General features: G+C 46.9%; 1 protein-coding gene across 1 annotated transcript; it reads right to left on the minus strand.

The window, feature by feature from the left end:
- Positions 1-777: 777 nt before the first annotated feature.
- On the minus strand, positions 778-25,704 carry UBE2G1 (ubiquitin conjugating enzyme E2 G1). Its single transcript, XM_050321969.1, has 6 exons — positions 25,414-25,704; positions 11,284-11,386; positions 8,597-8,694; positions 7,380-7,558; positions 4,101-4,224; positions 778-2,053 (listed from the first exon to the last, which is right to left on the minus strand). The coding sequence occupies exons 1-5, from the start codon at positions 25,457-25,459 to the stop codon at positions 4,138-4,140; spliced, it is 513 nt and encodes a 170-aa protein (XP_050177926.1). The 5' UTR covers positions 25,460-25,704; the 3' UTR covers positions 778-2,053; positions 4,101-4,137.

The following is a 25,704-nucleotide window of genomic DNA, read 5'->3' on the forward strand; positions in this document are numbered from 1 at the left end:
CAGCTCTTAAAGAAGTGGAAAAGAAACCTGTTCTCAAGCCATGGCCAAGTGCTCAAACAGGAATTCAGATCAGCTGAGGTGTCTGGGCACCAGTGGCTCTGCAGTGCTGCACATACAGGAGCAGGCTAGGCAATTAATAGCAAGTTTAACTAATGATTTCACAACATAATTAGTTCCCAAATATGTAAATGTGGATATTAAAAACATATCTATGTTTATCTAAACCACCCGTAGGAGGAAGTCATACCTTTCCTTGTAAATCCTCTTATGCTAAATGGCTTTTTTTGTCCTTTTTTTTTCCCCAACAAATGTCACCTCTCCCTCCACCCCAGCCCACCCCTCACAAAACCTGGAACAGGAGCCTTTCAGCACATGCATCTTGCCCAGCAACGTGAAATGAAGTCCAGCCAGCAAATTAGGACTGAAGGCTTCTTACAGGCTGCCTCTGCCACTGCAGCTCTTGATTTACTGGTGGGTTATGCTGGTCTGTGAAAAGAAAACAGTCAAGGAGTTTCAAGTTTTCCCTACATAAACGTTTCCTTGGTCAAAAGGCTTGGACAACTCTTGCCACTCTGAGATTAGTATTTGCTCACTAGAGGGCCAGAGATGGTTACAAGGGGCAGAAAGGTGTGTTTTGTTTGCTCTTTCATTGTTGAAGGTGAAGCACAGCATGTCAGACTCCTCAAGTGTTTGCTGGTGGAAGATGTTCAGGTAAGGGGAGGCTCCAACTGCAAGTACCTTTCCTATTTCCACACTCAAGACAGCCAGTCTGACACGTTCTTATTGGAAAAAATTATATTTTGGAAGAACTCACTACAGGTGACAGAATTCCAAAAATCAAATTACATGAAAATATACATCGTAATTTTCTTTGTACATCAGGGGAGGGAAAACTCTGGAGTAGAAGGCAAAGCAGATGAAGGGCCACAGAAGAGAGTAAAGGAAGGAGGGAAACTATTTTTGAGAGCAAACCCAGAAGTTAGTCATTTGAAAGCCTACAGATGTGCATGCTGGAACTCAACCTTGAGAAAAAACAAGCCTTCCCCCCCCAATCACACACACACCCCCCCCACCCCACAAACAGGCAATGAAAAAAGGCAAACCCCCAAATTTCACCCCTAAAAAGCAGCTCCTTCCTATCTCGGACTAACTTCGTCAAGTGAACTTCCAAGGGCAAGCACTCAGGTCCTTGGACGTTAAAAATCCCTCAGGCTGCTCAAGGGTGCTCCATGGCCACTTTTATTGCTATACCCAATTCAAGGAGGAGGAGTAATTGGGTTTAAAAAAGGGGTGGGAAGGGAAAAAAATAATATTAATAATAATAAAGCACCTTTGAGACTACAAAGGTCATCATAAAAGAAGACACAAGTAATTGATAGCAAATCCTTTCAGGGTTTAATTAGGAAAATTTTAAAAGTTCTGATGGGGGAAATAAAAGGGAGCACATTTCCAAAAACAAACCAAAAAAAAAAAAGATATACTAAACTTTAATAAGCAAGAAATTTTAATTAAGCCTCAGTGGGTCAAAGGAAAATTAAAGTGGGAGGGGAAAAAAAAAAAAAAGAAAGAAAAAAAAAACCAAACCCAAAAAAACAACTTTATCCTAATTGTTTTCAGTTTGACATGCTTCACAAGTTGTTGTTTGGTTGTTTGTTTTTTTTTTTAAACTCATAGGAAACAATGAATAGGGAGAGAAAAAAACCTGCTAAAATCTTTTAGAATTTACACAATTCTATTCCTACCTACTGACAGCATTATTTGGTACAATGTGTATTTGTGGATGTACATGAACAGTATATATATTATCCGGATCATGTTGTGCTATGTACACATCTTTACAATTCTTCCTGAAGGTTAAAGCAGTTCATTAGATTTTCAAAATGCGTAATCATCTTGTGTTGGCACTTGTTAGGCTCTTGTCAGCATTGATAACTGGCATGTTTTATTGCAGCCCAGTTCCAGCCAGTGTTTGCCAACTTGTAACAACAGAAGTCCAGCAATAGGTGGGTAGAGTGCAGGAAAAAAAACAGTGCCATGTTTCTCAATTGGAGACCTGCAAAGAGAGCACAGGGGTTCAAATGAAACCTCTCATCACCCTCAGTTGTTGTCACTGTATCAATTAGCGTTCCAAGCTCAAGAAGGTAACTGTTGCTTGTCTGAGGACTTGACATACCTCTGTGCAGATGGACAAATCCACACTCACCACCTGAGAAAGACTGCAGTTAGTTCAGCACAGTTATCCAAGCTCACCTAGCACCTTCAGGCTCCTGATCATGCTGCTTGTCAAGGGCAGGGTGTGCAAAGGTTGATTATTCACCCCAGGGCTGAGCAGTGCAGGTTTCTCACTCACAGGTCTGTGCAGCACTGGCTGAGGCCAAACTGGCACCAAACTGGCACCATAGCCCCCAGTCAGGCTGCCCGGGGCTGAAAGCAGCTGCAGTGACCCCTTCTCATCCAGCTCCCTGCCCATCCCTCACTTGGGAGGAGTCCCCAGGACTCAGAAAAGCTTTTGCCTTCCAAAAGAGCAACACAGCATTACTTGAAATATTTGTCACGAGCATTGTTTCCCCATGGCCAAGTTCAACATGGCAACGGGGCTGAGGTTAGCTAAGGATACTCTGGAGTGTTACTCACAGTTACTCCCTTTCTCCAAGACAGGAAAAAAAAGTCAGCTGCATTAACATTCTTACACTCCAGTTACAGGCAGTTGTACAAGACATTCCGTTCCTTTGCTTAGTCTTTTGATCAATATTGAGCATTTTTCATGCTTTATCTACACTGGAGAAAGTTCCATCAAAGCATTTCTGCAGAGAAGAGATCCTGCAGTACCAGTTTGTCACAGCTGGAGCCTTCCCCCCCCCAGCCCCTCAGTGCTTCCAAAAGGGTAAGAAAGGAACTCTCTCCTGTACAACCATGGTGGAAAAAAAACCCCCACAACTAACTAGCAGAAAAATTCAGAAAGCTCTTCTGCTTTTTCAGTCAGTACAAGCCCTCTGAACTACACCACAGTGCCATATTTCTGCCCCTGTGAGTTATATATGCTAGAGAACCAGTGAATATGCATTTGGGCTTCTCCAGCCAAATTTCATTTGCCAAACCAACCATTAAGAAGAGGCAGCTTCACCACAAAGCTCTGTTTGGCTTTGAAAAGCAGGAGTGGGAAATTATTAGCTCATGGAGGAAGTTTTCCCTTGGCATACCACAGATAAAGTGACCAAAGGCCAGGGATTTAAGGCCATGTTTTAATACAGAGCTTTCTACAAGAAGGTCATTAAAAGTCCCATTAAAACTGAGATGTGATTGTGCAAATTAGAGTGAGTATCTTGAGTCAGAAGCTCTTTAACAGGGTGGCATAAAATACAAATATCACGTCAGCTGCTCTCAGGTCAAAACTTGTCCAGGCCCTCAGAAGCAGCACAGTGCAGGTTCCAAGCAGAACACAGCTGTTTGTCTGAAGCTATTCCCAAGCCTTCCTCAGCAAATCTGCAAGTTCTGATGGCTCTGTTGGGGTTTCTTTGGCTGCTGGAAAGAACATCACCTTCCCTGATATTACATCTCAGCTCGATCCTCTCTGATGTGCCAGCAGACTGGGCACTAAAATTCCCATAGATACCTGGAGCAAACCCTCCTGAATGGCTCCCAGCAGCCACACTGAAGGCTTATTTAAACCCTGCATGCAACATGCAAGATAAACTGCAACTCCTGAGACAGCAAGAACTTTTAAGATGCTTTTAAAAGATTCTAGCAAGTGTTCTTCACAATCATGAACGTGAAAGAAATTATTCCCCCCTTCTATTACAACTCTTAATAAAGCAGGATGAGTTCTGATAAAGAGAAGTTCAGCTGCTGAACAGCATGAAGTGCAAGAGCACAAGAAAAGGTCCCCAATTTTGGCAGAAGTCAACTGCACTCAGTCCTTTCAGCCCTCAGCACTGCACACAGCCAAAGAGCTCCACTGAGACCATGCAGCTGAGAAGAAAGGGTTGGGGGTTTGCTTTTTGCTTTTGAGGGGAGAGGAGGGGAAAATGGTTCAGCAACACTCAGGCAGAAAATCCTCAACTCAGGGAACTGGCTGGGCTTGGCTTGAGAAGGATACTTACCCTGAAAAAAGTGAAGCTACTAGCTGCTGAATAAGTGTCACTCAAAAGCAGTTTCTTGGCTTTTTCTTACACAGCGGGCAACTTTTCTTTTAAATTCTCCATTTCTGTCTTCTCTCCATTCTTTCTGTAATTGAATAGACAGCTTTCAGATGTCAGTGCTACAACAACGCATGAGCTCTAGGAAGATTCTTGGGGTTTTCTGCTTTCAGACATTGGCCATCTAAGTCAACACCTCCATTTGCTTACAATCACTGAACACCTGGGACATTCAGGACTTTTGAAGCTTGCTCTGGGTGCTCACAAGACAGCAAGGATGGAACTTTTTCCTCTTGAATTTTACACATTCTCCAAGACTACAACTGGTGGCTGCACTAAAATCTATTTACTTCAGCCTGCATAGCAGCAGCAAACTCAACCTGTGGGCCACGAGCTGTTGTTATGGGTTAGAGATAATGACTTTAACTGCAGTGGTGAAAAGGGTTACTGTGGAGCCCGTAGCTAACTCTGGGATTTTTTTCCTTTTAGGACAGTTCCAACTCCCTGTCAGTCTAGCCAGGTCACTGCAGGACAGAAATACACAAGTCACAGTGCTCAGAAGAGGCCCAGCAGCGTCCTTAGAAAGCAAACCCCCCCTGGGCAGATAGGGCTGCAAGATCCTGGCTGGGTGAGAAAGACCTGAACAGAGCACTCAGCTCCCCCCCTGCTGCCCTCTGGGACTGGGGGCTGATGTCAGAGCAAAGATAAAGATGGACAGGAAGAGAGGGAAGAGGCAGGTCTGATCCAGAGATGCACACACATCAAGGGGTCACAAAAACCTCCAGGAGCAAGTGCAGCCAGATTTCCCTTTTTTTTTTTTTTCATTCTTTTTGTGCCAGGCTCCCGATGAGCTCAGATGAAAGCACAGGAGCCTCAGGTGTGGTTAAGATTGACATGCTGGGCACTGCCCCTCAACCAGGAGGGGGGGCAAAATACAAAGAACCCCTTTTCCCATCAAGTGCCACAGTTCTTAGTCTCTGATATAAGCAATATATTCTTACTGCAGGGGTGAGGGAAGGGGTCAAACCCCCCCCATTGTTTTGCCTGATGCAACACACACCACCTTTTCACCCCCTGCTTGGAGTGAAGGTTGGAGTGAGAGGAAAAAAAATTTAGGATGACTGGCATATCTTACCACATTAATCACCTCCAAGCTCACTTAGCCAGTAACCACACTGGAAAAGCCCAGCACATCTCAGCTTCCCGGTGCAAGCACAAATAAGGCTACTAATTAATTTGTTCTTTTTCAGCAATTCATGCAGCAAGCATTTGGTTCCTTGGACTGGGACACGGGACAGCTCACACAAGGTGGCTTAAGGCCAAGAAAAGCTTTGAATTGGTGCCCTCTGAGCTTCAGAGCCTCAGTTTTTGTTTCTAGTTCTGATATTTGTAGTTCTATGAAGTGAAGTGCTCCGACTTGAACAGCGAGTGAAGTTTCCAATTTGACAGCTACATCTCTAAAAATGTTCTATTAGGTCATGACCTGTTCTGTTTGCTTTTCAAAGTATCTATTCAGGTTCCTGTTCCTCACTCTTCTCCCACTCCAAGAGACCCCAACATGCACAGTTCATTTTCCCAGGAGGCAGGTACATCCCCTGCTCCTGTAATGCCCTGAGCTGCCTCTCTAACACCTTCTTCTCCAGATTCATTTAAAACTAGAAATTAATCACAGCAGACAAAGTATCTTTTAGTAACTGCCAAATTTTATTGCTGCAGCAAACACAGGAGCTGCTGATTCTTCATTACCCTGATGAGTATGTTCTGGTTCATCTACAATCCAGCAGCAGAGGCCAAGCTGCTCAAGCAGCACATTAAAAGTTCCTTGAAACATCTCATACCACAGGCAGAAAACCAGTTTCTAGCATCCAAAGTGATGTCTCACTACTGTCTTCACAGTCAAGAGTTGGATTTATGTTCTTTCAAGCTGGGCTAGAAAATGCTGTTTTCTTTTTCAACCTCTGCCCTAAGGTTTAGGTAAAACCAATTCATAGTTTTGTATCTAACTTCTCTGAGGAAAAAAGAAAAAAAAATTACAAAAGAAGTCACTCCTGAAATAGTTGTCAAGAGTGGGGCACAATAAAAAAAGCTTGTGATGTCAGGAAGGTAACAAGGACAGCTAAAAACACCTGATTTGTCCAGGGTTAGGGCAGCTACATTCAACATGCATCAGTTTGGGAACTGAGGGATTCTAATTGCACTTCCAGCATTTCATTAACCACTTGCTCCTCCCAGTGCTCTCAGGTTTGCCAGCATGAAATGTCCATGTCTCCTGGGTCTCTGTTTCCACCAGTAACATGACACAACCAGGGCAGGTCCAACACTCAAAAAATGTTAAATGAGGACATTTTTCACTACAACTTTGTTTGTTTTCTGTTTTCTCCCCATTGAATTTGTTCCATGTGAGTCTGTTCCCAGGATGATTTTTCAGCAGAGCTCAACCACCTTTGGAAACACAACATGGCAGATCAAAGGCTCCAGGAAACTCCCAAACTCCCACCCACTTTGGGAAGGTCCAGCTGGGTCAGCAGAGCAGGTTAACATTCCTCTGGGAAATTCTGCATCTTCCAATCCCCAGCTAACCTTGTCCTCACTGCTACAGGACCTAGAACTTCTCTCTGGAGAGAGGACAGTGCTCATTGGTCACTGCTGAACTGCATGTGTGAGAGTAATTCCAAGGAAAGCACGTTGGTGTCTCTGGGATGATTGGGGCCTGCAGTCTGTTTTCCCTACACCTTTCCAGCACTGAGAATTTTTTCCCCCTCCCCATCACCTTTATCAGCCCAGTTGTTACTCTGCTGTGAAGGCAGCTCTTCTGGAGAGCTGATGTGTGTTCATACACCCCCAGAGCACAGGCCAGGCTGCACAAACCCTGTGCTGCACCAGACACCTGCATCTCACCCCTGCAGCTTCACCCCAGCTTCTGACTGGAAACCAGACCATCCTCCTCACTCTCAGCCAGTCTGCAGGGGACAACCCTTCCTCCAGAGTGGAAGGCCAGATGCCCAGTGAAGTTTTCAAGCACATTCTCAGAACCTACTCCAACCTACTGCTCTGATGATCCATGAGGCAGGAAAACTGATATGGAGAGGTGCAGGGCTAACTGACATCATTTCCCAACAAAAAGATAACCCCAGCCTGCAATATGAAAAGGTTCTTCCCAAGTCACTGTTTATCAAACCAGAAACAAAGCTCCACTGCAAGGTTTCCACACCAAGGCCATCTGCAGCCCGAGCAAAGCCTTACCGCTGCGTCAACGTTAGCAGGAGAATCACCATTGGGATCTGCCAGCATAGAAATAACACTAATCATGATGGTTTCCACCGTGTGAATGGGAAGCCAGCGTTCCTCGGGTTTCTCATAGCCATATTTGTCTTCCCCGGGCTCGTGGAGGATTGAAATGCAGACATCGCCGTTCTTGTCAACTGCAAAACGCAACAAGGCATATTTCAGTGGTGAACAACAGCCTGGCACCCCTTCAGGGCTCAGGGAACTGCTCCTCCTCACCCCAGCCACTCTCAGACACTTCATAAAACAGGACAGTAAGTGTTGCAGAGCTGGGGGGAGCTCTGAGGATCCCTGGGCTGGGGGCAGAGAGAGCTCAGTTCTAACCACGCTGCAATTCCACAGCCGTTCATTTACACAGGCTCCCACCCCAGCCTTCTCTGTGAGGTTCAGCAAACTACAGAGTGACCTTTTTTTTTCCCCCCCAGCAACAGCATCATGCAGATAGCCCTGGAACATATTGGAATATGATTTAAACTGCTGGAATTAGAAAGTGCCTGACAAGTACTCTGGTATTTCCAGAGCTGAAACTGCCACAGCATCAAAATATCCCCCGTCCCTCACGATGGGAACACTGTGCTGCTCTCCTCCCAGTTTTCAACATCTCCAGTTTCTGAGGCTGAAGAGCTTTTCTTCTTCCCACTAAAACCATCTCCCATTTTATTTTACCTTCCCATCTACGTCCAGCAGTCCACAGGTAAGGGAAACATTAGGAGGGGTCTCCTCTGGAGGGACTAAAAGATGCTGTGATTTCCTTTCATGCTTTCCCAGAGGAGGACAACCTTGGGCCCTCTAGAGTGAACTGCCAAGTCAGCAATACCACGATGAAATACTTGAAGGTATAACAAAGGGCAGCTATAGAAGTCAAGCTTCTCCTCAGACCCAGAATTTTGCATTCAGGAAAAAAATTAAGGGGGGAAAAAAAAAAATCCCTGAACAGTTACCAAGAATGCAAGAAACTGCTCTCAACAGCTTCTGAAAATATTTTAGGAGTATTTTATACTCTCAGAGCAGCCCTGTTAAAAAATCTGCCATGGTTATTACTTCTTTATTAAGTGAAGATGGCAAAGTAAAAGCAGAGTTTCACATTTCTAACAAGAACAGAAATGTACCCATTTGTCTTCTCTGCATTTTAGTCCTTAACTGCAAAAAGAAATTGAAACTTTGACATTTCTTACCATTTGGATGCCAGATTTCTGTGATGAATTTCATTTTTGGCGGCCTCAGTGGGTAGTCTTTTGGAAAAGTAAGATGAGCCTTGAAAACACCACCTTCACTGGGGAATCAAAAATATCTTAGTAGAGTTTCTTGTAAGCTGAAGATTGGAACTTAGTGATGTATCAAAAGCTCTGAGTTTACCCCTCACACAACTGAACATGTTGGTAATTAACAGCACCAACACTTCCATGTGCAATGTGGAGTTTCTAGATTGAGAAGATCCTTTCACAGGATCCTGCCAGTTCCCCAACACTATCTTTTTTAGAACGAGGGATGATGTTCCAGAGGGGAAAAACCACCCAAAACCATCACAAAACTGCCAAGGAATTCACCATCTGGAATCACAACTTACATTTTTCCACCCAGTACACTTATTTACAGGGGGAAAAAAAAAAATATTGCCAATAACTGCCCTTCTCAAGCTCAGCCCAGCTGACACTCATTTTCTTCCTTCAGAGAGCTAATTTTGTGGTATCAGCCTGCAGCAGTGAGCCCCAGTGAAAAACTACTGAGAGCTTTAGAGCTGTGTCCACTGCATTAAATGGGAAAAAAAATTCCAATGCCACCTTTTCCACACTGAGCTAAAGGGACTCAGACATGACAGGGAGGTGTTCTGCATTGCAGTTACCCACTCAACTGGAAAACAACAATAAACACGAGGACATCCAGGTTTTTATGTGGATTCAGAGGCCAGGAACAGCCCCTTTTGAAAAGTGTGAGGGCTTGTTTTGAGGTGGAAAGCTTTGCAGATGGAACACTTTGCTAATGGAACTACTACAGCAGCGTTTGCCCTGGTCCTGTCATCTCTTGTAGTTGAAGTTTGCAACAGGATTTGAAATTGCAAAGGCAGGGGTGACAAAAAGTGGGCCATAAACCTGCCAAGAAGGTGGCACAGGATGTGCAGGGTGTGTGACAAACTGCTCCTCAGCAGCCAAAACAACTGGTGTGGAAAACTGTCCGGTGCACATTTTGTTTCCTGGATTTATAAAGCAGTAAGAGCCAGCCCCCAAAGCTCACAGGCTGCTGGGAAAGGAACAGGTGTTACCACCACTAACCAAAGATGTGCAATTCTAGCACGTGTCTCAAAAAAGGAAAAAAAAACCCAACACAACAGCCCCAAAAATCACTGGATCTGAGTGGCTTGGCCCTTGAAGCAGCTGAGGGGGATCTGAACCCACAGCAGTCATTTTTCACAGGTTTTAGAAAAGGCAGGCAGGCAAAGAATCCCTCATCCTGGGAAGGGTAAGAATTCCAGAAATCTGGGCTATTTTAACATCTATAACAGTCCAGACTGTGATAGTGTGTTGTATCAACATTTGTTGATAGCCTCAATATCAAGTTAAATGCTTTCTTTCAAAGTGAAAAGGTCCTTCTTTCCCTTTTTAAAGAAGCAGGTCCTAAAACTGCAGGGCATCCCTGGTTGCCACATATCAACTGCATATAAATACAGCTCTTAAAGTGGATATCCATTAGAAATCAGTTAATGAAGTACAGCTGTCAATTAAGGGAGATCACTGCCACTTCTAGCAACATTCCTGATAAAGGGGTTTGTCAGCAGAGTAATGCACTGAGTCTAAAGTCTTTGGAAATAAACTCAGAATAAATAAAGTGGGAGCAGGAATGAGACTTAAATTTGAACACTGGTGAAGTTTGACTGTTATGTTCCACTGTCCTCACCACACAGCCCAGGCAGGAGGGATTCAGTCTAAAACCACCCTGAAAAACAGCAGCTGGGGACTGGAATAGAAGAGAGCTTCTTATCTAAAAAGCCTCAAAAAAAGCTCAGGACTCTAATGAAGTGGGAAAAAAAAAAAAAAAAAAAAAAAAACAGTATTGCAATTTTTAGCCCATAAGATGATGTTGAGTTAGAAGCAGCATTTCTTTACTGACAGTATTTATAAAATGGCCACGAGAATGTAACAGCACCACTCCAAGACTGTTCAGAAAAGGTCAAGAGAAGCTGGAGAAATCATCTCATGCAAGATGTGAGAATCACAGTGTAATGAGCTTGAGCAAAAGCAAAGCAACTTGATTACTGGGCTGAAGTATTTCTTCAGAAGGCTGCAGACAAGAGATACACAACTTCAAGCTGGGACCAAAAGTGACCTCAAGTAAATGTCACTGGGCTTTTTGTATCAGTAATTTACCACTGCAGCAGCTTAATGAGGGAGAACAGAGTTCATCTCCTGGGTAGATGATCACCCTGAAGTACTCCAGGTCTCAGCTGGAAGTTCTCCCATCTCAAGCTGACAGCACTTGAGGCTCTCTGGACTCTGCAGTTCCCCCAGCTCCATCAGCTGCAGGACTGCCCTGCATCACCAGCACCAAGCTGCAATGACCTCACACTGCACTGTCAGCTGAGCTACAGCCTCCCTGCACAACAGCAGAGTGCACTTTACCTGCCCTGCTCACATGGGAGAGGGAACAGAAGCTGCCTCTGAGGACACCTGTTCTTTCTCTTTTATACAACAGGAACAAAGGGATCAGTGTTGCCTCTTCCCAGGGCAGCAAAACACTTTAGAACTTCTCCAGAGCAAACCCAGCTATTTACAGAACACCAAGATCTGGGTTAACTTCTATTCATCAGACCAAACTAGGACTAGTAAAGCCGAGTTCACCCAAGTTTCTATAAAGTGTCAGTACTTACTATAGTGTATCTGGAGGGCCAATAATGAGGACTTCCCATCGGTACAGATCGTTATCATCTATCAAGCCCGCTGAAAATCCTTCCACTGGATTTTTGTTGAGCTCTGTGTAGGAAAAAGAAATGTCAGAGTAACTTTAGGTGTCTGTGAGATGCATTTGCTGGTTTTGCTCGTGCCTCTGCAGGTGACCCCAAAAACCCCGGGATATTTGGCCCTTGTGGCCTGGGGGAGCTCCCTCAGCTCCCATCAACACACACACCCCCAGTCTGTGCCTGAGCCCAGCCCAGCTCGGACTCCAGAACCATCCAAGCAGGAGCAGAAGGGCCAGAGCAACTCACACGGTCTCCTAAACCACATCCCAACAAGTGTTTAAGCCAAGAAATAGGTTTTCTACTAATAAAAAACCCACACTGTAAGAACCCCAAGGAGGCAGCTTAAAGTCTGTCTTTAACTGCACAAAATGTTAACAGAAGACCAAAGTCACGCTGGGTTGTTTTTATTTAAAAGTAACATCCTATTTTCCTTAAATGAATTTTTTTTCCAAAATCTGACAGCGTTTGAGACCTGTGCCAGTGAATTCTAGAGATAATTATTTACTACATTCTGAACTACAGAAGATAAGCTGTTTTGCTGTTCAATGTTTGTGGGGGGTTTGTTTTTCCTTTTGTTTCACAGTTTTATCCCCTAGGGATAAGCAGTACAGGATTCTGAGTGCAAAGACAACTGCCAGACAGAGGCTTCTCTGGAAACAGCCATGCAGAGGTCACACCTAGATGGAGACTCCACTGCCTGCTCCAGGAAAAAAAAAACCATCAGATTTGGAATGAAACACCTCAAAGGAGGAAGTTCTGCCTAAAGATCCAGCTGGGGTGGGGAGAACATCTGTTCACTGACAGCTTCAGGTAAAAAAAGTACTTTAAATGCCAAATTGAAATTCTTCAGGCAGCATTTGCAACAGTCCTGATGGATCTTGGGTATTTAGGAAAGGGGAAGGTGGGGAAAAAAAAAAAGTTATTCCTTCAACTGGCCAGTAATTTGCAGATGAAATTAGTGATGTTTTGTCTTATAATTGCATTATACAGTCCCCATTGTTCTGTTCCACAGCCAGTTTGTGTGCATATTCCCACTTGGTAAAGCCAGTAGCTGTATTTTGTGCAGACCCCTCAGCATTACAGGCTCAAGTTCAGAGGGACTTGGAATGTCCTCAGGTACAGGCAGAGGAACTTCAAGTGAAAACCTCCATTTTAATTCCACACTGATCTGCCCATAAGTCTTCAGTCCCTGTTTGCCAATGAAGTCATGGTTAAAAAAGGCAGGAAGAATCGATTCAAGCCCTGCACAGAGTCTGATCCACACAGGGAGGTTCACATGGAGGACCAAAGTCCTGGAGAGGCAGATACCAGAATATCGACTTTGCCTGGTCATTGACAATTCACAGCCAAATTCATCCACAGCCAGGAGTCAATGCTAAAGTCCCAAGGAATGCACTGAAGGGGTTTTACTGGGAGCTACTCAGAGGCTTTTAGTCCCTAGGTGAGGTCAACCATCCACCCCCCAAAGTGCAGGACAGCGACCTGGCTACTGAACCAAACCAGGATTACCCAGACAGTGCCTGAAAGGAAAGGCAACATCACAGGCTCTGTAACCAAGACAAAGCTTCAAACCCCAGAACTACAGCACAGCCACATCTCCACTGAGCAAGTCTGTTTTCACACCTTGTGGAAACAGCTGCATAAGCAGGAGGGACTGTTCAGTTTGAGGCAGAAGGGACAGATGGACCAGGCAAGTGTCCCACGTTAAACCAGAACTTCCCCAGCCCCTTCCCACAGACACTCCTTCAGCAGGGGAGATTAAAAGTGCCATCACATTAGTAGTTGAACATAACCTGCTTTTTCAAGTAGGATTTTGTTTAAAAAAAAAAAATTGCTTGTGCAAAAAAGCCATCTCTGCTCAGGACACTCCTGGAATCCTTTCAGATGTTCTATTGGTGCTGTAATGCAGAATATCCACTGTAACAGCTACAGAAGTCAAAGTGCAAACACCAGGTTTGAGTCCTGTAAAACACAAGTCCCCTCATTTCTGCGTTTCCACAGGGAGAAAAGGATTTGTGCCAAGTTCTGTGTAAATGCTCTAACTCAAGCTGCTCATGGTTAGCTTTATTGTTTGCAAGTTATCACTTCTCAGTGATAAAAACTTCGAAGGAGCCTGACAGAAAAAAATCCAGCATTCTTCTCTTTAAATATGCCAGGCTATTTTCAAGCATTCCAACATACGCATTTTTTTTTATAATTCTTAATTTGCGCTATTTTAATTTCTTTTTATATCTGTCTCAGCCTCAAATAACTTTATCCTTAAGCAGTTTGAAACATTTTTGATGTACTTATTCCCAAAGAAAGACAGCTCTTACCCTGATTAATACCTAGGACTGTGCAAGGAATAAGAATGTTGGTGCCAGCTCTTAATTAATTTAAAAAAACATCTAAACTGGGTGAAAGGGACGGTCATTAAACATCTTCAGTTAATGCAGTTAAAGAAGTTTGTTGCCTTAATAAAGCAAATGACCACGTTAGTGCTTTTAAAGCAGGTGGCCTCAGTCTCTGCTTGGGAAGAGGTTCTTTTCCTTCCATGGCAGCAATTCTGACCCACAGCTCAAACAGCTCTGCCTGCAGAAATCCTCTGAGGTAACACAGGGGCCATGAGTTCACCCACCTTCTCCATGAGAGGTATCTGGAGTTACCAGGGGCAAGTTCAAAATGGGCTTTTCCATCCAGATTATTTGTGCTAAACTAAACATCAGGGCTGGTCATCAGACAAAAAAGGAAGTCTCAGGAAAGTTTTGCACTGGGACATGAAAAACATCCTCCTTGGCTGCTTTACCATGGACAGCCAAGAGCTGCTGCTCATTAAAACATGCCAACGAGGCAGGAGTTTGTTTGGGTTTGTTTTTATTCCCTGGATATGGTCAGTGCTGCTCATCAGAAGAGTCCCCTGAAGTCCCACCTGTCTCCTGCCTATCTCCTCACTAGCTGAGACTCAGACAGTGGTGAAATCCATGCACCAAAATCCCAAATCAGCAGTGATGCAAACGTGGCAAGAGAGGAACACACACACACAGCTCAGTGCCACGGGGCTGGTGCCAGGCAGGGACAGAGCAGAGAACACAGCACACCTGCTCCCTGTGTCCATCAGTCCCTCCCTGCAGCCTCAACAGGGGCTTTGCCAGACACACAGAGCATGGATATCCTTCATAAAGCAAAGGATACAATTCCTTCCTCCAGGCAGGGAGAGGGGAACAAGCTCTTGGGGCAGGTCCTCTCCAGAGCCCTGCTGAAGAGCTGCCCTCCAGGTCCCAGAGAAGCCAGACACCCATAAAGAACTGCAGCACTCCACATTATTTTTCCAACATTTTTTCTCTGAGATTTCCTCCTTAGAAAAATATATCCAGTACTTTTTAAACATAAATGAGTACATCAACACATTTCCATCAAGCCCATGCCTAAGTAAGTGCCACTTACTTGCTACTAGTATATATTACACTCTGTGGTTTAGCATTTCTGCCAGTATTTTCTGCATTTCTGATTGTTTAATATAACATATTATATAACAGACATTTTTCTACCCAGAGGAAAAAAAAAATAAATTCTTCCTCTCAGTGCAGAAGCAGTTCCAGGTAGAGCCCTTTGCAGAGCAAGCAGCAGCTGACAGCCAAAGCAGCACACACCTGGACAGCTGCCAAGCACCAACACGCTTGGAACAGAACCCTGTGTCTGCTTAAAAATTAGACATGCAGCTCCTTTAATCCCAGTCCTGAACCTGGGATTAAATCCAAGACCTCATTTGGGAGGTGAGGAAGACTAAAGGGCCGTAATCCAACAGAGTTAAGTCCAGAAGAGACTTTAAGGTCCCCTGGCTCCCCTCACACATGATGTGCCACCCAACACACCGTCCCTTTAGCTCCGACTGAAGCACAGCTGAGTTACCATTGCCCTAAACCTGAGCCAGCACAGAACCACGAGCCTGCCTTCCAGTTTCAGGGTCTACTTTCCATCAAGCTGATGTTCCCACACTCATAAAACTGCCTTTATAGAAGCCAGGAGACCTTCACTAGTCCCAGAGCAAAGCAGCAGCAGTGACTAAGCAGAAGGAGCCCAAGGAGCAGCTATGCCCGGCATCCCAACTTGCCAGCCTGACATCTCCCCCAGGCAGCCACTGCCCAGGAACACTGCAGGGGATTTTAAGCTCCATTACAGCACAAAGGTTTCAAAAATCCAAGTTTCTCTGTTATTTTTAACAGCAGCCTCTTCAGTAAGTTACTCAGTGGTGGAGTTTTGTGCAGCCCGTGGATTGAGTGCAACACAAAAGCAGAGCCTGAAGAGCCCAAGGCCTGGCTTAGGCTGCTGGAGAGATCCCCTGGCTGGCTCAGCCAGCTCTCACAACAAGCAGGCCACGGCAGCACTCACATCTGCTGTACATAAGGCCTGGTTTTGTCTTGGTTGCTTTTTGTGAGGCTCAACACTAGTCCAGGAGCTTCTAACAAGTGTTCAGACTGGAAAACCTCTTCCCAGACCCTTCCTGTGTGAATCCCAAACTGTGACTTTCATACAGTTCTACTTCACTGAGGGCAGTTATGACTTCCAAGACTCTGCTGCCTGCAGAGCCAGCCGTGATTCCCTGATTCTGGAGCACTGGGGCTGAGATGATACAGTAACATGATCTCCCTGCACAGATGTATTCCCCAAGCTCTCTCTATTACCTGCTTTCATCATGTTCTGTCTTGCTCCACAAGCTCATCCAAGAAGTTCAGACAAAACACAGCATAAAATATGCACACACTCCTGATAGCCACCGTGGGAGTGACAAATACAGCAGCAATTAAGACAGAGCAGCTTCAGTCTCAGAAGGACATAGAGATCATTTTGGAGGCAGACAAACAGTAAAGCCAAACCTGCTGTAAGAGGAGATTCCACCAACCAGTTCAGTAGTAGCTTTATATTTGACTCTTAACTTCAGCCTGGCACCTAATTCCTAGTGCTCCATGTGTCACCCCCTCTTAGTAAGGGCAGCATTTCAGACTTCCACAAACCAAATTCTCCTCTCAGCTCAGAGGATTTGTAGGGAGGGCTGCACAATTAGCATTAACAGACAAGTTGCCTCTCAGTACAGTTTCCATCTCCTCAGCTGTACCTACAAAGTCTGCCACGGATTTGCAGAGTGAAGCAGGTTTCGGAAGGACAAAGTTGGGGGTTTTTCGTTTGGTTTCTGGTTTTATTGCCCATCAAACTCCCAGCCATGGCCACAGCTCAGCTCTGCAGACAAGGGGACAGCAGCACTGCTCAAAGTGAAGCAGCAGAAGCTCCTGGAACTGGCACTGCAGGTCTGAGGATTAAAGTACCAAAGAAACTTTAGTACAGACTGGAACCCTTTAATGAGTAAGGTGTCACATTATTCTAGAATTAAGCTAAGAACTGAGTTTCTTGATGCTGTGTGTTCTGTAGCTCCAGGTTCACAGGAGTCCTGGTTTACCTAGACACAGACCATTGGAAGTTCAGGTCAGCCAGTTAATTAAAAACTGAGTCTTAACACACCACCCAGGAGCTTGCAGGTCTTTGGTACTGCCTTGGTCCCAAAGGAGTTCCTCCTAACCCCTCAAGCCCATGGAGGTGGACACCAACAGACATTGATGCATTTGCCATCAACCAAATGTCTGAACTCAACAGCTTAAGTAACTGTGGAGCACATTGTGCCTACTAAGCCCACAAGCCTTTTCTCTCAAAACAAAGGTGGTGTTCAAGTTACTTTCTTGTCCAAATCACTGGAAATAAAAAACATACTGAAGAAAACCTCTGAATTCCATAGTGGTGTTTTAAGTTTTGAAAGTTATGCTTTCAGACTTAAGGTTCTCAGCAGTAAATTCAGAACATATGTTCAAATTAATATCAGTCATGTAATTTTGGTAGAAATTGAGGTGAATTGTTTCCTGAAGAGCCCTTTTTGACTGGACTGCCAGAAGCATGCTCTGTATCCCATGGGACCAGAATCCAGCCCAGTTACACCACCCAGGTTTAAAAAGGAGTTTAAATAAGACTGTTAAAAAACCACAACAAAACCATTCCCAGTAAGGTCTGAATTTTGAGGGGAAGTGGTATGAGGAAGGGAAAGGAAAATGACTGGAAGAAGCCTGATTCTGAAGTCCACATCTGAAAGGAAACAAATCTCTCAGCAGGGAACATGCAGTGCTTTGCCCATAAAGAGTCAAGTGCAGCACCAGCCACGTCCACCTCTCACACTCAGTGGAACAAAACTGCCACCTTCACTCTGTCCTCAGGCTCTGATGCCTCTTTCCACTCTGAAGAGTCAGACAGGTATTCAGGGGGTACCTCATCTGTCTGTCCTGGAGAGGGGTCACTCTCAGCAGCATCCAGCACATCCAACAGAGACCTTATCAGGATAAGTAGTTCCTGAGACTGGGTAATTATCTCATCCCCGGGCAGATGTCACAAACAGGTCAGATGAATCACACTCTACATGCACTTATTTCCCTCACCTACAAAGGAGAACTACAAGCTTCAGATGTCCACTGTGCACCACTGCTAGAATTTGGCAAGAGAGGGGCCATCCTCGGTGCCATTAATGTGGTCGAGTTTAGCACGGCCAGGAGAAGTTAATTAACTCCCTAACAGCTATTTGCAAATTACCAACAGACTGAAGCTACAAAAAACCTCCATCCCAGTATCTTCTGAGCAGTCACATGCACACTGCTCATGAAACAGCACTGCTGCAGAGAGCCAAGAGCTCTAGGACGTGTGTGGTTTACAGACAAGAATAGAACACCACTAGAAATCCACCAGAAAGCCTCTGTGGCAAGACTGTGCCACTGGGAGATGTGAGGAGTTCATCAGGAGCCTTCCTTGTCATATGCCTAAGTAGTGCTGCAAGTCAAGGACAATTTTCCAGCTTGTTTTCTCTCTTGCTTTTAATATGAATAACAGGTTTGCATAACCTAACTTGAGCTACATTGTTATTCAGAACTGTTGTAAGATGTTTCTCTAAATGGCTCCTGACAGCAGCATCATCTAGATCAGCACCAAGTGCCAGCCAGCTAAAAAATCAGCCAGCTTGGCCTACCAGGTGTTGTGATGATGGCATGGAAATAGGTTTCCCTTAACAAACCACACACAAGACAGACTGCATGTGAAAACCCTTCCAAAGGGTTCCTATCAAAAAGTCTTTGCTATTATTCTAAACCTGCATAAGCACTGTTAACACTCCTGGCCCAGGAGAGCAGTTATTTTTATGGAACTTTATTTCAATTAGATGGCTGTATTTAGGTGTTCCTACAAGGCCTGGCTATCTGATCTCTGCTCCAGCTGATATGCCCTGGACCTGTGAGCAGGAAAGAGGAGGAAATATGAACATTTTACACTTGGAGGGAGGCCTAAAGCTCGAGCCTAGTAGAGACTGTAAGTGCAAGATCTCCCCAAGGCCAGCTCCTGACAGATACCCACACAGCCCTGCAGACTGAAGCAGGGAGCAGGTGCAGCAGGGTGATAGCACGGCCCTGCATGTGAAGTGTCACCCTGATTCTGTTCCCACACGCTGGAACAAAAAGCAGACAGTACAAGTTTCAGGAGTCACATGCCCTCTCCCTCACCCAAGCCACCTGCTCTTCTTTCTCCAGGCACCCAACTCTGCACACTCATTTTAGTCCGTGGTTACTTCACCCTCTCCGAGCAGCAGCCACCTCTCAGCTCAGCTCCACTTCATCAGGACCCAGTGCCTGTGCTGGGAACAAACTGGTGTATTTTAAATCAAACCTGAGCTCTGAACACACTGCAAGAATATTGCTGAGCACAAAGCCTGTTTGAGGCAAACAGGTTTTACCTCCCAAGGTCACTCACTGTCAGACTGGTTACCAAAGGGCTTTGGGGAACTAAGAAACAACCTGGACCATCCACAGAAGGGAGCAGGTAATCCTGTCTTGGTTGGGCATGCATGTTCCAAGTCTGTCCTGCATCGAGAAAAACCATCTCAAAGAGATGCAGAAGAGTCAAGGCAGAGTCAGTCATAATTACAACCTGTGGTTTTATCTGAAGACCATTCACTTTACCTGATTCATCCCAGATCTGTTGCTCTTAAACAAGAAATTTATAGCAAATCAACAAATCCTTAGTTTGCAGTTCTGCAGCAAATAATACTTTAAACACATAAGTTGGAATCACTGTCAATCACACAAGGCAAGACAATTAATTGGGATTTGGGTGATTCAACACCTCCAAATAAAGATCTTATCAACAAAGCAGGAATTCTTTCAAGGAAGAATTGGTTTAGTTTCACAGGATCCCCAGCAGTATTCTCCCATTCCACTCCTCTCTAACAAAACAGGAAGAAACCACTTTAGTGCCAGAGCCAGGTATTTTGGAACATTTTGGTGGAACTCACAGATGGGGGGGGGGGGCAGAGAAGGAACACTCATAAGTTATGGGAAGCTTAGTTCTTTCCCTGCATGATTAGTAAGCTGACCTAGCCAGAGCCAACTGGCTGTGACTCCTTGGAGAGGCAGCTACAGTGAGTTTATGGAGCAGGTTATTGCTCCATCCTCTTCGAGCAACTGGTTGAGTCACCAAGCTCTTCCATTCTGAGGTTTAGCTCAACCTCACTTTCCAGAACTGCCAGCATCCCTGAGAGATCCTTTCTGCAAGAGGAGCATTTGAAAAGCTACTAAGTGTAGTTAGCAGAGTTTGCCACTGGTCACATTCCTCATTACTTGCAGCACAACAGAAATTCAGGCTGTTGGAGTCTGAGCAGGGCCTGTGTTTTACAAGTTTTATTTTCTATCAAGTCAACTTGAACAAGGGAGCTTTGATGATTCTGTCAACACAACCTCACAAGAAACAGGACTGTGTTATCTGCTGTAATGGGGTCCCCACTGCCAGGGAGTTAAGGTGAGAGGTACACACATGCTGTACCCAAGCATCCCAAAAAGCATCAGACCAACCAAGATAGATGGTTACCAAAAATATAAACTAGTCCTTTTAAGAAAAATATGCAGGTGTTTTTGTTTGTTTTTTTTTTTTTTTCTTTTTAATAACTCCAGTATCACTTAAAATACTAAGTCTGATGGGCAGGATCTTGGAGTCTTAATTATTCAGGATAATCAGAATATTACTGACCATATAAACAGACCTCCCCAGAGGAGCTAACAGGCAATCTAACGCAAATTAATACCTCAGATCAGTGCCACTCAAATTACTATCTTGTAGACAACCTCCTGTAAGCCAGTACTCAACTGTAAACAAAGGGGTTTTTTATACATCAGCCACCCAAGAGAGATGCATCTCATCTTTGATGTATAACGTGATCTTAACCCCACAATTCCCTCAGAATTCACTACTCAAATATTTTATTTTTAGAACAGTAAACCCTACGTAACTGCCAAAAATTCAACTAGCTCAGTGTTACACAGCAAGGTTCTTCCACACAAAAAAGTAAGATTTGTTCAGCTGTCACATTAAGTATTTAACCCAGTTTTCCGACCTGTTAATTTTTCATTAGACATTTCTGTACCAAACGGGAGCCGTACACGCCATAAACCCAAATAACGCCACGTTTCTCGGCGTCGGGAAAAATATTCCCGCGGCTTTTTCCGTAGCCTAAGTTGGAGATTATTTACAACCCGGCACGAGTGCAGCCGACAAGGGCACGGTTATTCCTGTTCCCAGCGGCCCGTGTTTATGCTGAGGAGAACTCGCACTTCGGGTTCCACCGCGCGCTCCCGATTGAACCCGTCCTGGTGCTGCCTCCGCGGGCCTGCCGGGTGAGCCAGCCCAGCCCCACAGAGCCTCTGCGGCAGCAGGAGCTTGGCAGAAAGATGAAATAAAAGTATTCCGAGAAATACCTCAGTCTGCAAAAGCCTCGGGCCTGACAGCTCTGGAGACTGGGAGGAAGAGTTTCACACTCGGTTGTCTCCTGCCTCTCTTTAAAGAGCATCACGTTTGGGGGCTGGAAAAAGAACGGAGTTTCTCCTCCCCCACCTCCCCTGGGGGGTGAACTCTGCTAACCCAGTGCTACACCAATCGACACACTTGCTGGGGACTTTTTTTTTTTTTTTTTTGAAGTTCAGAGGCATTTTTTTCCTTTTAGTTTTTCCTGCACCTTGCCCGCAAAAAAATGGACAGGGCATGGTTTCTGTTTCACATTATTACAGACCCAGAAAGTGCCCTTCTCCTTAAAAAATAAAGAGATAAAAGGGTAAGAACAAATATGTTTGAATTTCAAGATATTTCCAGAAGCTGCTAGAGCTTACAATTAAGCTGATTTGAGAAGGAACAGCATTTAGTTTCAGAGGTATCCATAGATATCTGATCCTTCAGCTCTAGTTAGACTGCCCCTCTAAGTGGCTTTGGTACTCAGAGATCCCCACTCACCACTTCCTTAACACTTTTAAAAAAAAAAAAAAAAGAAACCAACAAATAAAAACTCCCCCAAAGTTCTGACTACCTTGAATTGTTCTTGTGCCCAAATGGGGGCAAGCACATGTCAATACAAAACCAGCTCCTACACTAATTTCCTGGTGACCCAGCTCAATATTTCATTAGCAAAGGCACAGTGGAGCCACGTAGAATTTGGGAGAGAGAAAAAAACCAAACACATAACAAGCCCAATCTAACCTGAAGTTGTATTTTGTGACTGTCGTTGGATGCCCCTTCTGTGAGAGCATTATCAGCACCCAGAACACGCCACTGGAGCTGAGAAGCACGTTTTATCCATGGTGCTGTGGTCCCAGTTCCCTGCTCCAGTTACAACACAAACCAGCTGGCTCCCCAAAAAAATTAAAAAAACAGAAGCCTGTCTTCATACACTTACTGGAGCAACCTGGGATTGTGTTGTCAGGTCTGGTGTTTTGATAACACCTATTGTTTTGTCTCACTGACAACCAAGCAGCCTCAGCAGCTGACCTACACCTTCACAAAGTGCTCAGGAATTAAAGCAGCTCATTAAAGTGCTCGGTGCCACAGACACCTCCTTTCCCCATAACGCCTTTATTAAGAACCATATTAACAACCAAAGCCTATGAGAGACCAAAAGGGAACCACTCTGAGAACTACTGGTTTACATTCCCTCCTCCTCCTGCCATTGTTTTTCTCTCTTGGCTTTGGAAAGAGCTATCCAGGGTCTCACAATTAAGGAATTCTTATATTCCTCAACTGCTCCACCATTATAGGGGTTTCAGACTGCCCCTTCAACCTCCCTCCTCTTCTGGGTGCCCTGCTCCAAATCCAACAGCTCCAGCCTCAGATCCCTTGTCAAATTAGCATTATTGAAGCACAAGCGAGTGATCTGGAGCAATTTAAACTCATTTAGATCACAGAACTCCCATCCCCTGCCTGTTTGCTGTCCTCCAAAGCACACCAGCAGGTACAACCCCCTGACTCACCACACTGGATACAGGCAAAAGCTGCAAGGAGCAGAGACACGGAGGGACCAAACCCACCAGGGCAAAAAACACCACAGTGCTGACTTTGGGTTTGAGGTAGAACAAGCAGGGTGGGTGTAAACAAAGGGACACATTGGAGCAGCTCAGACTTGGAAAAAGACAGTGAGCAGCAGGGAAGGGAGATCAGACATCATGAAGCTCAGTCTCTGCACTGTGACTCCAAGCAGCCTGCCATCTGAAAATCCAGTGTCAGCCCAGGGCAGCTCAGGTCAGATGTCACTCAGTTATCGCATGTGGAAGAAACTATTTTGTTTCTCAGGTCACTTAGTCCACGTAGGACTTTGGAAGAGCTCAAGACTCTTCTTCAATACTCACCCTACTTAAATATGCACACTCACAATCACTTTTAATGTGGTTTCAACTTCTTTAAATACATGTAAAAGGATACCAAAGGCACTAATATGACTTAAAACACAAAAACCCCCCAAGAGCTGCATGGAGCAAGCAAATGGTTGCAGTGCTTGAGTCAGTACAATGGAATCAGTAACAGGGGCAGCTGGAAAAGCTCACCAGTTTTTACCAGAACACACAAAGCCTTCAAGAAAAGAGTGAGCAGAAAGTTAAACACAAGTTAACCCCAGTTATCTAACAGTCTACAAGTCTACTTACATATCCAACCCCCCTATGCTCACACAAGGTCAGAAAAGTCACAACAGAAGCTGAATACTTACTATTGAGAGACTCCAGCTAAACGTCAAACTTCTTTTCAGTTGAAGCACAACTAGTTGGTTAAAACAGAAATTCCAGACAGCTGAACAACTATCCTAGGGTACCAAATGCTCGATTTTATCAAGTTAGAAAGTAACTATTCCACACTGCTGCTTCCTTAGACAGATCATTTATGGCAAAGAGAATCTTCACGTCACATGCAGCCATGAGCTCCTGTAGTAAGTGTACACCCAGAAGAACTCTGAGCTTATCTGAGCGTGCAGACACCTCACCGAGTGTCACCAACAACTCCAGCAGTTGCTAAGGCATTAACAGGTGCATGCAGATGTTCACGAGTGTGGCCACAGGATGAGATTTTAGCCACAGCATGAGAGGGTTTGTTGTTTGTGGGGTTTTTTTCCAAGAGTGCCACCTTAAAGGGGTAAAACATCCTGTGCTGGTCGTTAATTACATTGAAGTTTCTCAAACTGATCGTCAGCTAAAACCAGAAGACAGTGCTGGAGACGCACAAACACATCATCCAGCTCGCTGTGCCCGGTTATGCAACCTCACCTCCTTACTGCTAACAACGCTGCTTTCCACCCTTAGGCTTTCAGCGACATGACTGGAGTCTCAGGCCAAAATCCTCCTCCGGGAATTCCTGTGCCACCCAGTGACCCCGTCCCTTTGTACGGCCACTCCGCCAACTCCAGCCAGCGCTGGAACTGCCCGAGTCTAGGTACACCTAGCACACATTTCCTTATCTGGCTATGAAGCAATTTTTTACGTAAGGGACGAAAAAGGCGATCCGATTCTTCCCAAGGTGCCGGGCGGACCTGTGCGCCCGCCCGGCGGGGATGGCGGTGCCGCGGGGGCGCAGCGGGCGGGGGATGCGGGGACATGTGCGAGTGGGGGAGGGCTGGAGGGAGGGAGGGAGCGCTGGCGGCGCGTTCCCCTTTAAGTGTGGCAGCGCACACATGGAGCCGCATTGTGCGGCCCCGCGCATGCGGCTCCCCTCGGCGGGGCCGGGCCGGGCCAGCTCGGCCGCCCGCCCGGGGACAAAGGGAGGGGGCGCGGCGACACCGAGCCCGGCGGACACCCCGCGGACACCCCGCTCCCCTCCGCGGCCGCCGCCGCCCCGGCCCTGCCCGGCCCCCGGCCCGCTCCCCAACTCCTCCTCCCCCGCGCCCGGACCGCCCTCTCGCCCCCGGCGGACCCCGCCCCTCCCCGCGGGTCCCCCCGCGGCGGTCCCGCCGCCCCTTCCCCCGAGCCATCCCGCCGCTGCCCCGGTGCTCTGCCCCCGCCGCTCCTCCCGACAACAAAGCGGGGCAGCGGCCTCCCCTCCCGGCTCGGGAGGCGAGGGGAGCCGCGGGGGAGGCGGGACGGGGGCAGCGCAGGTCCCCGCAGGAAGGGGTGCGAGAGCGGGACGGTCACCCGGGCCCGGAGTACTGGGGGGGGATCCTCCTTCCTCCGCCTCTCCGCGGGGCCCCACAAACACTCACAAACGTCCCCCCGCGCTGCGGGACGAGCTCCGCGTCCCTTCTCCCCCCCGCCCCGGGCGGACGGGGCCGCAAGGGGAGGGCACGGGGAGCGTTCGGGGAGCCCCTGCCAGGCTCGGGACAGGGGGGGCCCGGTGCCACCCCGCGCTGCCCCGGCGGGACGGGGGCAGCCGAGGGGACGCTGCCCCGCCATGCCGGCCCCGCTCCCCTCCCCGGCTCCCTGGCAGCGATCGCCGGCCCGGCTCCCCCTCCCCCGCTCGGCCTAGTTCCCTCGGCTCCCGGCTGGGCTCGGCGCGGCGAGGGGGGGCCGTAATCTCCCTTCCCCTCTCTCTCTCTCTCACACACACACACACACACCGCCACCCGCCCCCTCCCCGAGCCGGCGCCCCTTCCTTCCCCCGCCGCGGGCCGCGGCCCCTCCGAGGCGGCCCGGCCGCCGCTCCCCCGCGGCGGATGGCCCGCCGCCCTCCCTCCGCCGCCGGCCCGGCTACCTGCTAGTTGTCTCCGCAGTAGCAAGGCAGACTGGAGCTCCGTCATTCTCCCCCGCTCTGCCCGGGGAGGGAGTCCCAGCGGCGGCGGGGACGGCGCGGCTCCTGGCGCTGCGAGAGGAGGCGGCGGCGGCGAGCGTCGCTCAGCCCGCCCGCTCCGCGCCCGCCGGGGGTCTGGCTCGGCGCCGGCCGCCACAGCACGCAGGGTCCCGGGCAGGGCAGCGCGGCCGTGGCTCCGAGCCGCCCTCCTCCTCCGAGCCCTCAGCGCCGCCACCTCCTGCTCCCCCCGCCAGG

Source organism: Myiozetetes cayanensis, unplaced genomic scaffold (genome assembly GCF_022539395.1).
Source record: "Myiozetetes cayanensis isolate MyiCay16 unplaced genomic scaffold, myiCay2020 scf27, whole genome shotgun sequence".
In the NCBI taxonomy this organism is placed as follows: domain Eukaryota; kingdom Metazoa; phylum Chordata; class Aves; order Passeriformes; family Tyrannidae; genus Myiozetetes; species Myiozetetes cayanensis.